At 46.4% G+C, this 16674-nt stretch overlaps 1 protein-coding gene across 5 annotated transcripts in view; it reads right to left on the bottom strand.

Annotated features, from left to right (window-relative positions):
- Positions 1-224: 224 nt before the first annotated feature.
- LOC4816587 (uncharacterized) overlaps positions 225-16674 on the bottom strand; it is a 48539-nt gene continuing 32089 nt past the window's right edge. The window contains exons 3-7 of one of the 5 annotated variants that reach the window (XM_033380999.1): positions 8516-10205; positions 7659-8445; positions 6335-7077; positions 4838-6260; positions 225-4018 (exon numbers count right to left, since the gene is read on the bottom strand). In XM_033380999.1, the coding sequence (XP_033236890.1) occupies positions 1826-4018; positions 4838-6260; positions 6335-7077; positions 7659-8445; positions 8516-10122 (6753 nt within the window). In that variant the 5' untranslated portion in view covers positions 10123-10205 and the 3' untranslated portion in view covers positions 225-1825. The remainder of the gene's footprint in view (positions 4019-4837; positions 6261-6334; positions 7078-7658; positions 8446-8515; positions 10206-16674) is intronic. The other 4 variants (XM_015181056.2, XM_001355870.4, XM_015181055.2 and 1 more) reach the window with 4 other exon arrangements.

Here is a 16674-nt window from a genome sequence, read left to right as displayed (position 1 = left end):
AATTTTGATTTACAGTATTGTTATTTGTAGGTTATATGGTTTGGTCCATTTCGAAACTAAACTTTTAAATTATATACATTTAATGTTCTAAAAGAAAAATGGTTTGTTTCTAAAATATTATGATTTTAAATATTTCAATTTTAATTAATTTAAAAGGGAAATCCCTATTCTAATTAATATTATGAGAGATAGAGAGCGATAAATTGTAAATGCAACTTGTGTATTTTTTTAATTTGATTTCTTTATTAACAAATTGTTGTTTTTTGTACATTTTTTCTCTTTTTGAAGTTGATGCCATAAATCTGTGTAGGTGTAGGTGTACGTGTATGTGTGTGTGTGTGTGTGTGTGCGTAGTAAACAAAACTAATTTAATTAAACTACCTTTTGTTTAAGTGTACTTTCATGTTAAGGACTATTTTATCATATTATCAAATATTTATGTATATTGTTGTGTATAGATATAGATATACCCTATATATAGATGTATACATATGTATATGCATATCAAAGGCGGTTGCAGTTTTATATTCAAGTGTAAGTTACTTCTGTATACTCTCTATTCTGTTTATATTTTCTGTTTGTTTTTGATTTGCTTTTGTTTAAATGTTGTTTCTCGTTAAACTATTTAAATATGGCCCCGCTATTCCACAAGTGTTCTTTTTGTTTGCTTAAAGTTTATGATAACATTTTTTTGTTTGCTTGTTTCTTACATTGTTTCTGGTCAAATAATAGGAGTTCTAATTCAAAATTATTATGATACTAAAAACAAAAAACTATTTTTAAAGTCTAGCGAACTAAATTCCTAAATGTAATCATTTTTTGCTGCTTGCTTGTACAAAATAATATTGCAAATATTGCAACAATTGTTCCTATTTTCTTCAATTTGATTTTTGAATTACATTTGCGTTTTCATTTGCATTTGCATCGTATTGTAGCAGCAGCAGTGTGTAAATATATGAATATATATATAAATAGGTTTTTAGAATTATATAGTATGTATATAGTACCATATTCATTGCATGATATACGCTCTCTCTGCCTTCCTGCATTCCTGCACTACTCTTTTTGTTTTTGTTGTTTTTTACAATTATCAATAATCACAGTTCCCATTCAATAAAAAATTATATTAAACAAATGATGTTTTAGCAAGACTTAATTTTGAATATTTCTTTTCCAGTAATTCTATACAGATTTTTTGATTTCTTTGAAACGCTTTTGGATCTTGCTCTTTGTTGGGTTAGATATCTTATAAATATATCTCTAATCGTATTTGATTATAAACGTTTATAGGTGACTCCCTCTCTGTTCCTCTGATAATTTATATTACTCTTAAGTTATATTACACATTTTGCACCGTTCTAGAACATAATCATAATCATAGTCATAATCATAGAAATAATGAAAGACAGAAGTTCTTCCAGGCAGATTCATCCCCAAAGAAGTATTCGAAATTGTTGCTGTTGATAAATATGAATTTGTTGGTCTGCCCGAATCATAAACGGAGAAGTTCTTATAGTATACTCGTGTTCTATTAACTAGGGGTTTATAGCTTATGATCTAAACCAAGTTTTAAGTGCAGGAACATGTTCCAACTTTTGTATCTGTGTGTGTGTGTGTGTGTGTGTGTAGGAGTGTGTGTTAGTGACAAAATATAACCATTAATCGGTGTGTGCCTAAAACAATTCCCAACCTCAACAGAAACCCGAAAAAAAATAAACTAAACAAAAGCAACAACAAAACATTAACAATACCAAAATGAAATAATATTTTAAACATAATCAAAAGTGTTTCAAACGTAATCTAAGGGGGGTTGGTGGATTCCTTCCTACTTCCTGGAAATGACTTTGCCCGTCTTCGGGTTGACCAGAATCATTTTATCCGGAGTCGTTGGCCGCTGCTGCGCCTGCTGCTGCTGATGGGACTCCTCTGGGGCACTGCCCCGTAGAATGCGCCGACGCAGCCGATCGCTGATACTCTCGCTACGCTGCGACTCTGGTGCGGGCTCCTCCGGCGATGGTTTCACACTCAGTGCTCCGTCGCTCTTGTACAGAATGATCTTTGTGCTGGGTTTCTTGGCTGGCGGCGGCTCGTCCAGTTCCCCATCCTGATGCTCTGGATCGTTGTGTTCCTGCTGCTGCTGCTGCATGTTGGCATTGACCACATTGTCCTGGTTGTTATTGTTCTCCGTGTGCTGCTTGGTGGAGGACTCCTCTTGGCCAGCCTCCGGCTCCTGTTCCATGCTGATCTCGAGGTTGTCGTAACACGTGTAGAACTCCACGGACTTGAGCTTCTCGCTGGCATTGAAATGCACCGCCGTGTGCTCCTCGATCTCCGCCTCCGTGTCGGTATGGTAATCGCAATGGGCACACAAATGTGCACCTTCTGGGGCTGCCTGGACGATGGCATGATGCGGCAGGTGCTGCTGCAGTTCCTCGTGCTTCTGCGTCTCGAACGGACAGTGGAGACAGCGCTCGGGGGCCGACGCTGACTGGGGCATGTCCATGGAGCCGGCATCACTGCTGCCATCTGCAGCCAGGTCACTAGTGGCCACCGAGGCACTCGTCGATGGCGTGGAGCTGCTGCGACGCTCTTCATCCTCCTCGCCTTCGGCTTCCGCCTCTTGTGGCTTGGGCTGAGGCGTCGACTCGCGTTCGTTGGGCCTCTCCAGGCCACTGCCCGACTCCAGCTGCTTCTTGAGCAGCGAGTTCTGGCCATTGTAGTTGCCGCCAGCGCTGGTCGAAGAACTAACGCCACCCGCTGCCTGCTGCTGCAGCAGCTGGACGCTCAGCTCATTGTCCACCACCCAGATGGTCTCGGGTCCCGTGAGCTGCATGAGCTTCGGGGCCGGAAACTCGACATCCTCTTTGCAGTTCTTGTACAGCTGCTGGCACTTCTCCTGGTAGTGCGACATGTGCACCGCGCGGTGCAGCTGCAGCAGGGTCTCCTCTCCGGTGCGGTATCCACAGTAGGTGCACACGTAGAGATCCTCCGTCTCCGAGTCGCTGGCGGTGGCATGGGCGGTCAGGTGCTGCTCCAGCTCCTGTTTGCCGTTCCGCTCATCGTTGTGCTTCTGGGCGAAGCGGGCGGGACAGCGCGGACAGTAGCTGATCAGCTTGTACTGGTACTCCGGCGGCAGCTGTTGGGGATTCAGTTCCGCATCGGAGGCCGCGTCCAGCTGCAGCTGACTCAAATCGATGGACAGCGGCGTGGAGGCGGGCAGCTGTTGGACCTGCTTGGCCGCCGCCGCCAGCTGGAGGGCCACACTGAAGTCCAGGCCCAGGGAGGAGGCTCCTCCTGCTGATCCTCCAGCGCCCGTTCCAGTTCCTGTGCCTGTCGCGCCCACTCCCAGCTGCTGCTGGTGCACGCTCCTCATGTGGCTGCTCAGATGCTGCTTCTTGGCGCACACAAAGGTGCACAGCCGGCACTCGTACTGCGTGGGTTTGTGCAGGGACACGTGATAGTTCATCTGGGACTTGCTCTCCGAGATGTACGGACAGACGGGACACTTTTGCTGCTTGCTCTTGGTGTTGCTCTGGCTGCTCTGGTGCTGCTGCTCCTGGTTGGCGGAGCCGGCGCCTGCAGATGGCAGCCGCGTGATCTCGATCTGATCGTTCTGCTGCAGCTGGAGCAGCTCCTCCCCGTTGGCCACGGCTGCCTTGCAGGCGGCTGCCCAGTAGGCGGCCACTGCCTGGAGATCCTGCTGGGTGTTGGCCGCATTCACCACCGCCGCGGCGCCTGCAGAGAGGGGCGAGTGCAGCAGCTGCTCCAATTGCTTGGAGCTCATCAGCAGCTGTTGGGCACTGGAGCTGTTGCTGTTGCCGTTGCCGTGGCCGTTGCCGAGTTTACTGTTGAGGATGTTGAGGCTGGATGTCGTAGTGCTGTTGGTGGTGCTGTTGATGTGGGACTGGGATTCATTGCTGGCACCGGCGCCCAAGGGCCGATAGCTGGCCGGTGCACTGCCGCCACGCTCAAGGGTCTCGATCCGAATATCCCCGGAATGCTTTAAGCGACAGTGCCGCTGTTGATTATAGAAGAAGGAACAGAACATATTTCTGATTAGTTTTATCTCAATTTGGGATCAGATACTTCTTACAAGTGTATGTATTGTATCTCTCTGTCTATGTGGGTGTGGGTGTGAGAGTATGTGTGTGTAGTATGTCTTCTGGAGGGTAGTACTAGTACCATGAGTTTTAGCCCAATCGAAAACACCCGCACCGTATGGCATCCCTTCTTTTGGGGGGTTAGCTTTTTGTTTGTATGTTTGGATGGATTACACTTAGTTCGAGGAATATTTAGAGATATATAACGATAGCAAGCAAGATAGCAAGATAACACTGTCACCAATGAGTAGTCTTATAAGTAAAAATATATATCGTATCAACAAGAAGCAAGACCAGACACCACACATTTAACAAATGAATTGAATCCAAAAATAAGATTTCGGTTTGTTGCATATTTACCAGCGCAGCGCAGGGACTACAGACACAGATGGAGAACGAGTTGCTTGGTTGGGTGTGTGAGTGTGTGTGTGTGTGAGATGTTTCTTTCATTTGGAAGGACTCTGGGTAAAAGCGGGACGTCTTCTTTATATACCTTCTGATTGGCTACTAGTGGGGACCTTTATAGGTCTTTCGGATGCTGCAAAACACACGTCAACCCCCTCTAAAAGGATACTTTTTGTGTTGGTAAACGGACTCAAACCCTATCAAGCCCCCCCTCTGAGATGGCTGATTGCAGGGACACGGCTAGGGGTCACGGCTAGGGGTCACGGCTGGGGGTCTTTCGGTTTTTGAATGGGACAAAACACAAAAACCATAAAATGCATTTGAACAAATACCTGGATCACATGCTTCCAATTCGACACCTGGTGGCAGTGGCCACAGCGATATGGCGACGGATCGCGGCGATCGCCATCGGCCATCGTCAGGAGACTGGGACTACCTGGACTATGGCTTTGGAAGCGCGACTGCGACTGTGAGTGCGGTTGCAGGGCGGCACTGGCCGCCGCCTGTGCCTGTGGCATCGACGATGCCAGATACGGCGATGACGACGACGACGATGGCGGCGACGCGTGTGGCGATGCAGCCTGTGATGCTGATGATAGGGACGACGACGACGACGATGCCGCCGACGACAACGAGGACGATGACGACGACGACGACGACGACGAAGAGGCGGAAACGGAGGCGGAGGCGGAGACGGATGTTGGGAAGGACTTGGGATTTGTGTGCAGATGGGGGGCCATGTGGAGATGGTAGCCATCACCGGCGATGTGGTGGTGTGGATGTTGTTGGTTATGTGGAGGATGAGTGTTACCCGAACCCAGATGATGAGCCAGATGAGACTTTGCACCAGTGGGAAAAGTAGAAGAGGGAGTTGTTGAAGTAGAAATAGGAGTAGGAGTGGTAGTTACTGGCATAGTAGGCGATGCATTCTTGTGGTTGTTGGCTGTGGCTGTGCCAGTGGCTGTGGGTGTGGTGGATGATGCGACGTAGATGTTGTTGTTGTTGTTGTTGTTGCAGGAGGAGGCGGCGTCCAGCCTGTGGCCCGTACCGGTACCGGTAGCACCCATTACCACAACCGAGGAGGAGTTACTGTTACTGTTAGCATTAGATTGATGATTAGATGTTTGCAGCCCTCCAGTGGCTGTTCCAGCACCATGATGACCACCACTAGCATTTCTGGTTCGCGGTGACGTGAGCAGATCCTGCAAGGATCTGCCACCACCGCCACCCGCCATGCCGGCTGATTGCTCTTTTGTGGTGATGTAGTTATTGTTGTTGTTGTTGTTGGTGGTGGTGGTGGTGGTGGTAGGCGACGTCAGACTGTCGGCACTTGCCTCGTTTTGACTCGCTTTCTGCTCACCGTGCTCTAAAATGGAAGCGGCACTGGCTTTCGTCGTATTGGCAGCGGACTTTCCGCTAGCCAGGGCCAAGGCTAGGCCACTCAGAGCGCTGGCGTTCGGTGTCGGTGAGTGCTGGGCCTCCTGGATGGCCCGCTGCAGCAGTCCTGCGGATATGAGGGAATGTTGTTGGCTGCTGGAGCTGCCCCCAGCGCCGGTGTTCGTCGCATTGGACGTCGGCGATGACTGTCCCAGACACATGGCAGCGAATACTTTGTTCATGTAGTACTGCTGATTCGGGCTGACGGACACCTGCAGCGGCGAGGTGCCGGAAGTGGCGCCGGCGGCGGACTTCGGGTAGCTAGCATCCTGGTAATGGACCTTCACGTGGGCCAGCACTGCGTCGCGATTGTGATGGCTGTTTGGCGGGATTTGTATACAGGTTAGACCCTTGATGGGTGGACGGACGGATTCGTGTGTGGCAATACTCACCCAAAGTTGCACTTGCGGCACCTGTAGACGGTGCGCTTCTCGTTGCCCTCCTGGTGCACCTCAGTGATGAGATCATCGCTGGGCTTGCTGGGCGGCGCCTGGTTCGTCCGCTTCACCGGCGAAATGGTCACCGAGGGCGTGATGTGCTGCTGCTCCTTCTGGTGGTGGTGCTGCTGCTGTTGTTGGTGCTGCTGCTGGGACATGGCCGCGTTCATAATGGTCGCCAGCAGGGGTATGCGTATGAGGTTGCCCGCCAGATGGGCATCGTCCAGGGCATTCGGTTTGCTGGACATCACCGGCTCCAGGGTTATGTCCTGGCCGGAGCCGCTGCCCACCTTCGCGTAGTCCTTGAGGAAGGCCAGCGAGGCCACCTGGTTGGGTGTCATCTCGCCGGATTTCATCAGCTTGGGATCGCCATCCTCCTCGGTGACCTTCATCAGGGTAATGTACTTGTTGTACTTGGTGTAGTTCCGCCGTCCGGTCTCGTCGTTCATCAGCACTTTGGCGGTCTTGTGCGAGGGATCCCGGATGGTCTTCAGGCGGATGTGCTTGGTGATGTCCCAGCGCCAGTTGGAGCGGTACGAGCAGAGGGAGCACTCAAAGGGCTTCTTGTTGAGGTGCCCCACAATGTGCACGTGGAAGCGGGAGGCTGTCGAGGCCCAGAAGCTGCAGTGCGGACACTTGTAGACCTTCTTCAGGGACGAGTTGGCGGCCTCTTCTTCGGGTGTCATCTTTTTGGTTACCTGCAGTGCGTGAAAGAGTCAAATTTCATTTTGACGCATGTGGTCGTGCATGGGAGTTGAACGGAGGTAGGGAGTTTCGAGTGTGTGTGGGGGTGTATCTTATAACTAGAGTACAGAGATATACTCCTGATTCGTGATAAAAATATAAGAGTTTAAAATTATCTGTCGAATAGCGTGGTATATCACGTCCTTGCTACCAATTTTCCTTATTCATTCCTCGAAAACAGAAGCCGCACAAGCAAACCCCTATACATGTCGTGTGCCTGACGAGGCTATTAATGTTCTACTCGAAACTGGGACAAAGGCTGACTCGGGCCAGCGAATTTAAGAACAAAATACATGTCGTGTGCATGACAAAGCAAACTGATGTTTAACTAGAGACTCGGACTTTGGCATTTAAAAAAAGAAATACATGTCGTGTGCAGAACAATGCGCATCGATACAATTTTGAAGATCTATTCTGATATATTAAGCATTATCTATCGATTTTCCAATGATTACGGATTACACAAAGTCTTCTTTGTTGTGTGTGTGGATTACGGATTTGATTTGGATTTGGAGGGCTGTGCTCAAAGACATACCTCGCCGTAGCCGGGCGCCGTCTCCACGCCGTAGTAGCTGTTCTCCTCGTTGTTGGTCCCCTGACTGTTGGCCGGTGACTTGACCAGATTCTTGTTGCTGTTATCCTGATGGACAGCCGCTGTGGCTGCGGCTATTTCCTTGGCCGCCTTGTTCCAAATGCAGACGCGCTGCTGCTGGACGGCCGCCTGCTGCTGGAGGGAGTGGTGCGACTCGGAGCGACGCTGCTCGCCGCTCTCGCCGGAGTTGGAGTCGTACATCTCGTTGGCGCAGCGGATGGCCTCGACGCACTGCGTCAGGTGGTGCAGCAGATCGTTGGAGGACTTGCAGCGGTGCCGGCAGTGTTGGCAACGTGTCGATCCCGTCACGCTCAGATTCAAGGCCGAGTGCGAGTGATGATCCTCATCGTCCTCGTCGATCTCCAGGCGATCATCGGCATCGTCCTCGTGCAGGGCCGCATCGTCGTCGTCTGCAATGATCACGGCCGAGGCATGGCAGCTCTTGCCGTGGATGATCGACTCGGACAGGCACTTGGCCACGTGGCCGCACTGGCAGATGAGATTCTCGTGCTGGGCGCCGGTCTTCAGTTTGTCCAGGAAGCTGGAGCCGGACTTTTTGGTCAGCTGACTGCGGGACGAGGCCTGCGAGGTGACGGTCGTCGCTGGCGACAATTGGGGCACATCGGATTTGTCCAGCATCTCCGAGATTTGCTTCTCGTTGAAGAACATGGAGGCGATCTCCGTGAGGGCACTGCGCGATGCATTCGTGTCCTTGGAAAGATTCAAGACGCTGTGTAGGAGAGAGAGAGATGTCATAGGGTTATTATCCTGCCAAGACGGGGCACCTGGTGTAGACTTACTCTTTGGGACTCTTGGTGATGGGTATGAGATTTGGCACGGGTCTCTGGGACCTATTGGGCGTCGTGGTGCCCACACTGGAGGTGTCCGACGAGCAGCCGCCCTTCTGCGACAGGTCCGTGGGCTCCTCCTCGTCGTCGTACTTGCCGCGCTTGCCATAATGATGCAGCTCCTCGCCGCTCAGCACCTCGTCGGGATCCTCCATGCCAGCATCCAGATCATCATCCACATTGTTGTTGTTGTACTGATCCTCGAGCTCCGCCGAGTCGCTGAGGAAATCATCGCACATCTCGCTGGCGCCGACCTTGTTCTGGCGCCTGGGCCAAATGGAACCGGCATTGCCCACGGGGGGCACATGGTGGTTCATCTCGTGCACCGTCAGTGACTGCTTGATGTCCGCGGTGAAGTCGCAGGCGGCGCACTTGAAGGCGCCCGCTCCGCCATGGTTCTTCATGTGGCGGTCGAGGTTCCACTTGTAGGGGGTGCGGAAGTCGCAGGTCACGCACTTGATCATCGGCATCGAGTGGTACTTGACGTGCTTGCTGAAGCGCGCCTTGATGTGCGTCACATAGCTGCACTTGTCGCAGCGGAAGAACTTGGTCTTCCCGTGCTCTTCCAGCTCGTGGGCCCGCAGCTGGGTGCGGTACAGGGTCGTGAACTCGCAGGCGCTGCACTTGAGCAGGCGATTCTGTGGCTCCTCGCAGTTGGAGGGCGGGGTGGCCGATCCGCTCGGCGAGGGGGTCGGCGGCTCTGGCGGCGACTGGCGCTCAAACTCCCGGAGCACCTGCATCTGGATCTGGCGCTCGTAGCTGTTGGCCAGCTCCATCTGCTGCTCGCGCTGCTGCTCTACGCGCTGCCGCTGGTTGAAGGCCTCGATGTCGCGCTGCAGCTTCTCCTCCTGCAGCTGCAGCTCTCGCTTCACCTGCTCCAAGGTGGGCACATCCGGCACGGTCACCGTCAGGCCCTGTCCCACCACATGGCTGCCCGCCATCACGCCCACGCTCTCCTCCAGGCGACGCTTGCGCGCCTCCCGGCTCATGCCGCGCTTGCCCCGCGCCTGGCCGTGGCCACTGGGTATGCCGTCGGTGCAGCCGTGCACCATCTTCATGTGCCGCACCAGCTTCTGGAAGTGTCGCGAGGCGTACAGGCACAGCTTGCACTTGTTGATCACGATCTTCTCGCCGTGCACGTCCCTCAGATGCGTGAGATGGTAGCGCGGGTTCTGCGTGAAGTAGGCGCAGTGGTTGCAGCTGTAATTCCGCTTGATCTTGCACTGTGGCAGTCCCTCCTCCTTGGCATCCATGGATATGACTGCCTGTTGCTGCTGCTGTTGAAGCTGCTGCTGTTGTTGTTGCTGCTGCTGCTGCTGTTGCACGCTGTTCACGACTGCCGCTGCGGCAGCTGCCGCCTGCTGTTGCTGCTGGAGTAAGTGTTGCAGGCGATATCTCTCCACGTGCCGCTCCAGCAGAGAGGAGGAGCCTGCTGTGGCACTGTTTTGGCTTCCGCTTGGATTGTGGCCGCCCTGCTCGGCGTACAGCTGATTGCCGCTGACGACGCTGCGCACAATCAGAGTGTCACCGGAGCGCTGCACCATCGAAGGCAGGTCCATGCTGCAGCCTTGGTCAGCGTCTTGTTTACTGGAGAGGAGGGGTCTGGTCTGTGGCAACTCCCTCACTTTTGGCTAGTGTTTAACTGTAAGTAGAAGAGCCGGAAGGGTTTCAGTTAGTAGGGGTCTATGAATAGACTCTTAAGTGTAAGATAAAGAGAGTTAAAGAGTAACGAGGGGGGACGTTGTGAGTTGCTGCGGAGACCATTGTGAGAGCGGAAGGGGGGGGGGCGAAATTTTGAAATAAACTTGTCAAGGTTCGATATCACAGGAGTGCGGATACCAAATTTGGTTGCTCTAGCTCTCATAGTCTCTGAGATCTAGGAACTCACTTCTTGCAATAGGCAAAGCCGATATAATAACGATATAAGTAATAACAATTATTCAATAAAAATCAAGAATAATAATTATAATAACAATTATTCAATAAAAATCAAGAATAACAATTATTCAATAAAAATCAAGAATAACAATTATAATAATAGTTATTCGATAAAAATCAAGAATAACAATTATAATAACAATTATTCAATAAAAATCAAGAATAACAATTATAATAATAGTTATTCAATAAAAATCAAGAATAACAATTATAATAACAATTATTCTATAAAAATCAAGAATAACAATTATAATAATAGTTATTCGATAAAAATCAAGAATAACAATTATAATAACAATTATTCTATAAAAATCAAGAATAAAAATTATAATAATAGTTATTCAATAAAAATCAAGAATAACAATTATAATAACAATTATTCTATAAAAATCAAGAATAAAAATTATAATAACAATTATTCAATAAAAATCAAGAATAACAATTATAATAATAGTTATTCGATAAAAATCAAGAATAACAATTATAATAACAATTATTCTATAAAAATCAAGAATAACAATTATAATAACAATTATTCAATAAAAATCAAGAATAACAGTTATAATAATAGTTATTCGATAAAAATCAAGAATAACAATTATAATAACAATTATTCTATAAAAATCAAGAATAACAATTATAATAACAATTATTCTATAAAAATCAAGAATAACAATTATAATAATAGTTATTCGATAAAAATCAAGAATAACAATTATAATAATAGTTATTCAATAAAAATCAAGAATAACAATTATAATAATAGTTATTCAATAAAAATCAAGAATAACAATTATAATAATAGTTATTCTATAAAAATCAAGAATAACAATTATAATAATAGTTATTCTATAAAACCAAGAATAACAATTATAATAACAATTATTCTATAAAAATCAAGAATAACAATTATAATAATAGTTATTCGATAAAAATCAAGAATAACAATTATAATAACAATTATTCTATAAAAATCAAGAATAACAATTATAATAACAATTATTCAATAAAAATCAAGAATAAAAATTATAATAATAGTTATTCGATATAAATCAAGAATAACAATTATAATAACAATTATTCAATAAAAATCAAGAATAATGGAATAATTTTATTTTATTATTTTTTTTTTGATTTTTATTATTAAATAATTATTATTTTTGATTTTTATTATTAAATACTTATTATTTTTGATTTTTATTGAATAATGATTAATTTTGATTTTTAATGAGTAATTATTATTTTGTATTCTTATTGTATAATGATTATTTTTGATTTGTATTGTTTTTGCTTAAAAAAAACCCGAAAAAAAAGAGGGTGAACGTTGTGAATTGCTGCGAAGACCGCAGCTCTACATAAACGACACGACAAAGCGTGCGTGCGAGTGAGTGAAGATCCCAGATGCAGTTCGGGAACAACCTCACACGCCCCTTGCCCCTTACTCTTCCACCTTCTGCGAGAGGCTAGTCACCTGCGGCACCTCCTAGAGCATTTCCCCGACTGTGAAACGGAGTACGAGAAGGACTACAAGCCCAAGTGGAGCGCACAACATTCTAAGATGAGTCGCATTAAATTATTTCATGTACTTTAATTCCACATTTAACAGCTAATATGCTAAAGAAGTTTCCTTCTTAATCTTAAACTTTTTGTGCCCTTCCCGCTAAAGAAGGGTCAGCCTGGAAAAGCAGGAAGTGATGCGAGCTGAAAGGCCAAAAATGCGATACAGCAGCCCTAAATGCAGATTTCAACACTTGGCCGGCACAACACTCATTACAGCAGACATTAACACACACATGAGTTGGTAGCCCCTCGATTATACGAGTATAATACATATGTATAAGTGTGCGTGCCTGTTCGGCCTCATAAATATTTCAGTTTCCGACTCCTTTCCTCCTGATTATATCTGAATGAGTGGGGCGGGGGTTCGGGTTACTGGGATATTCAAATGAAATGAAATGTTTTCGGTCCATGTCCGCGACAAAAGTTGTGAAAACAGTGGGGAGGGGCAGCAAATGATTCGAAGGCAGAAGTTTCCAAGCATCTGGGGCGCCACAAATCTCAGAGGTAAATGTATTGTAGTTTTGTGCGTAGCACAAATCCATTTTAAGGCTAATTGGAGTTGGCCAAGTCGAAACAGTAGGGCTCACAGGAGTGGAATGTGCCCATGCTCTCGCACACAGACATAAATAAAAGGGGGTTCGACCCAATGAAGGTCAACCTTTTTTTGGGCGGCGGTCCACAGATTTGGATGAGTGCACATGCCGACAGGGCGGGCGGGGAGGGGAGGGGAGTCCTGTCCTGTCCTGTGTCCTGTCCTGGCCTGTCCAGGGGCTAATCCTTGGGGTGTCGTTTTTATCAAATGCAGTAATTTTGCTTTTTAAGCGTTTTTTATTGCCCTTAAATGGACCCTCCTCCCCATCCCTCTCCCCCTCACTCCTGCCTCACGATTTATCCTCTCGGAGGGGATTCCATGCGTGTTAGGAGAGGCTTAGCCGCAATTGTGTTTTGGCTTAGAGGGACAGAGCGAGCGCGATGAAGCTTTGATGTAGCCATCCTCCCCCTCCCCCTGCTCCTCCTCCTCCATCTCCATCTCCATATTTAATTATCAAAGTGCGAAAGAGAGAGCAAATAACACCCGTGGCGGTGGCGGTGGCGGTGGGGGCTCATGTGATGTACTCTTGACATTCAACACGTTTATTGTCGCCAGCAACAAGCTCATCATCATCGTCCTTCTCCTCCGCCTCCTCCTCCCGCCGTAACTGCTCCTTCTGCTCTCCAACATCCTCATCAGCGTCAAGGCGGAACTCATTAACAGAGGCGTCTCTAAGTGCGTGTGTGTGTGTGTGTTTGTGTGTGGGCGTGGCATCTCAGGGTTGGATAGAGACCATATGGGCATAATCAGAAATTAAATTACTGTGCAGAATGTCACTCTTTAGGTCACTGTGACCCATTCAGGGCCAAGGGCAGGGAAGTCGTGAATTTTATTTGCGATTTCGATTAGGTTTTAGCCAAAAATATGGCAATAAACTAATTAAAAACTAATTCCCTGTCTTGCCATTTATTTGTGTGTCCGTTATTCGTGGTCCTAGGTGTTTTTTGAGTCCCTTTCTATTGGAGTCTGTCCTGGAAAGTCCCCATCTAAATAGTAATAATCCTCCGCTTAACAGGATTATTTATTGCCTTCTGCAGTCAGCTGTTTGTTTTCGTTTTCTGTGCAGCCCTGGTCGAAGGGGGAATCACCTTTTGCATTGTTTACACCGCGCTTATTACGAGGCAGCGGCACAGGCACAATCACAGTCACTGGCAGAGCCTCGTCCTCGACTACTTTGACGGGACGACAAGGAGATGCTTCCTGCTTATTTGCCTTTGTTTAAGTTTTGCTGCTGTTGTTGTTGCTGTTGTTTTTTGTGATGTTTTCCTTTTTGTTTTTCGTTTCGTTTCGTTTTGTTGTTCTTGGCTGAGTAAATACCTTGCCACACACCCACACCCACACCACCCACACACACACGTGCAGCCTGCTTATGCGGCAACACGTTACGCTTTGAAATTTTAATTTCTCGCGCGACGCCAAAAAGTATGCTATGCCGCACGAAACGAAACGACGCGAAACGAAACGAACCCCAAGGTGTAGTCTGTTCCAGGTGTTCCACGTTTCAGGCCCCCATTGTTTGTTGTAGATGTTGCTGCTGTTGCAACAACAGCCTACGCGGACTTAATTAATCTTGCTGTGGGCTTAGCCCATCGTTGTCCCTGGCAATCCTTCAGACAGTTATCCCTTTTTCTCCCGTCTCTCTTTCTGTCAGTCTAAGACTGCTTTCTCCTCGTCTTCCACTCCGTTCCGTTCGGCTGAGGTCTGTTCTGGTCTTTTCTTGTATTTTCTGGTGATAATGAGGCATCACTGAACCGCCTTTTTATATCGTATTTTCTTCGTTTTTTTTTGGGTTTGGGTTGGGATAAAACTGTTGAGCGTTGGCTTGATTGATGGGCCGCCTTTTGCCTGGCTGCCTTTTTGGCTTGTTAACTTTTTCGCATTTTAATTAGAATTCAACAATTAAAATTCATATATTTTTGTGCTTTTTGTTGGGGGAAGTTCTTTAAAATTTGGAGTTTGAGGCACGATTGCTGCAAACTCTGGACTTTAGATTTAAGGGCGTGCAATCCTTGTGCTTCAAATCCTTCAATTTTCTCCAAATATTCCCATTTAAATCACAAAATAAATAGGTTCGAATATTCGCAGCTTAATTGGCATTGCAGCCGTTGAGAGTCCTGTGGCAGGAGCAGCAGCAGCCGCAGCAGCAACCAATTTCCTCTTTGGTCATTTGGTTGCAAGGCAGCAAAAGAGAGAAAGAGAGAGAGAGAGAGAGGGAGAGGGCAGATGGAAATGGAAATGGCAGAAAGGAATGCGATGTTGTAGCTACAAATTAACTGCAAACTGCAGGAAAAGTAAATACGTGGAGTCCGGCCAAGTCCTGCGAGGAGAGTGGCCTGCAAATATCCTACAAAATGTTTATACATCATCAATTTGTTTTCATTTGATGGCCAACTAAGCGAAACATGGCTGCCACGCTGCCACATTCATGCCCTGCCCATTTCAGGAGATCGTCCTGTTATCATCTTGTTTATGGCCGTGAAAATTGCCAACGCTGGTGGGGGAGAATGGAATGACATTAAAAGCAGGAAAAGTAAACCAGATAATTACGGAGAGGGCTCTCTCCGTCCTCCCTGGCAAGTGCTGCAAATCGAAAAATCTCCTTTCACAGTTTATGTCCCCTTTAAAAATTTAAATACATTTCAAGTTTAAGCCCAGTTCCGGCTTTCGCCTAAAAACATAAATAAAGGCGGGGGCGGCGTTAAAAGTTTTTCCCACTAGTCTGCCCCTGGCTGGGGGCTCCGTTTCGGGGTCTGGGACGGGGTCCTTATTACTTAAAGATTCTGTTTCTAAAAACTAAATCGTCGAGGCGGCAGTGAAAACTTTTAGCCACCACACCAGCAGCCCAGCAGCCCAGCCACTTAGCCCACTCTTAGTGGCAGCATCCATCCGCCCCCCACACGATGAGTTTTCCACCGACGATTTGTTTAGAGGGCACATCTCATGAGATGCGAGCAGAATCTTCGGTTGAAAACGTTTCGTGCCACGTCCACCCACAAGGATAATATGGAGAGGCAAAGAGCATTTTCTATTGCCTTTCACATAAATCTCAACGCACGTCAAAGTTTATTTCGCATTTTTGAAATTAAATAAAGATTTGTCACGTAGAAATCCATTTGGGGAAAGTCACTCACTAATACATAAGCAGTCGCACGCACACTCACACACACACACACACATGTGCACACTGATGAGACAGCGTAAAAAAAAAGGAAAACTGTATTTCCTTCGGTTTTCGGTTTTTCGTTTCTTTTTTCCTCCTCCCTTTCGGTTTTCTGTTGTCTTTTGCTCTTGGCGTTAGACAAATACCAAGGCCAAAACTTTGTCTACTGTGATTTCTGGAGTTTCTTCGCTTTTTACACCACCTAACCATCCAACCACGCCTCTTTGGGCGCTTTCCTCGCCTTTTTTATCCTTGGACACTTTGCTGGAAGTGGAATTTCTGGGCGATTTTTGTTTAGCCTCCGCCAAAAGTTGGCCGGAAGTTGGGCGTTTTTCGCTTCCGTTTTTGATTAAAGTTGAATGCTTCTCCCCGAGAGGAGGCGCTTCCCAAAAAAAGAGGATATTAATAAAAGTTGTGTGACTGCAATTTAAAGTACTTTTTTTGGCCCCTCATTTCTTATGGGTTTGGTAATTTTTGCATTACAGATTTCCTTCATCCTTTTTGACGCTGCTCTTTTTTTTAAGTTTAAATTTTCTAGAATATTTGTGATTTATTTTTATACATTTTTTTTCTTTTATATCAACTTTAGGATCACTTTTTCTCATTCATTAATTCCTATCTCTTTTTGTTCTGTTATTTGGCATTTTTTTATATTTTACATTATTTATATTTACTTTATTTTGTTGTTTTTTATATTTTGATATATTTTTTTTTTTACACCTAAAATCACATTTAAGTTACGATGTATTTTTATAAATTAATTTTTTTATTTTGCCATTTTTTTCTTTCCTTTTTTGCATATTTTTTCATACATTTAAAGTAGATATTTTTGTAAATTTTGCATCTCCTTCAACTAGTTTA

Source organism: Drosophila pseudoobscura, chromosome 4, assembly GCF_009870125.1.
Source record: "Drosophila pseudoobscura strain MV-25-SWS-2005 chromosome 4, UCI_Dpse_MV25, whole genome shotgun sequence".
Taxonomy (NCBI): domain Eukaryota; kingdom Metazoa; phylum Arthropoda; class Insecta; order Diptera; family Drosophilidae; genus Drosophila; species Drosophila pseudoobscura.
Note: the sequence above shows the minus strand (reverse complement) of the source record. Positions and strands in the feature narration are given on the sequence as shown.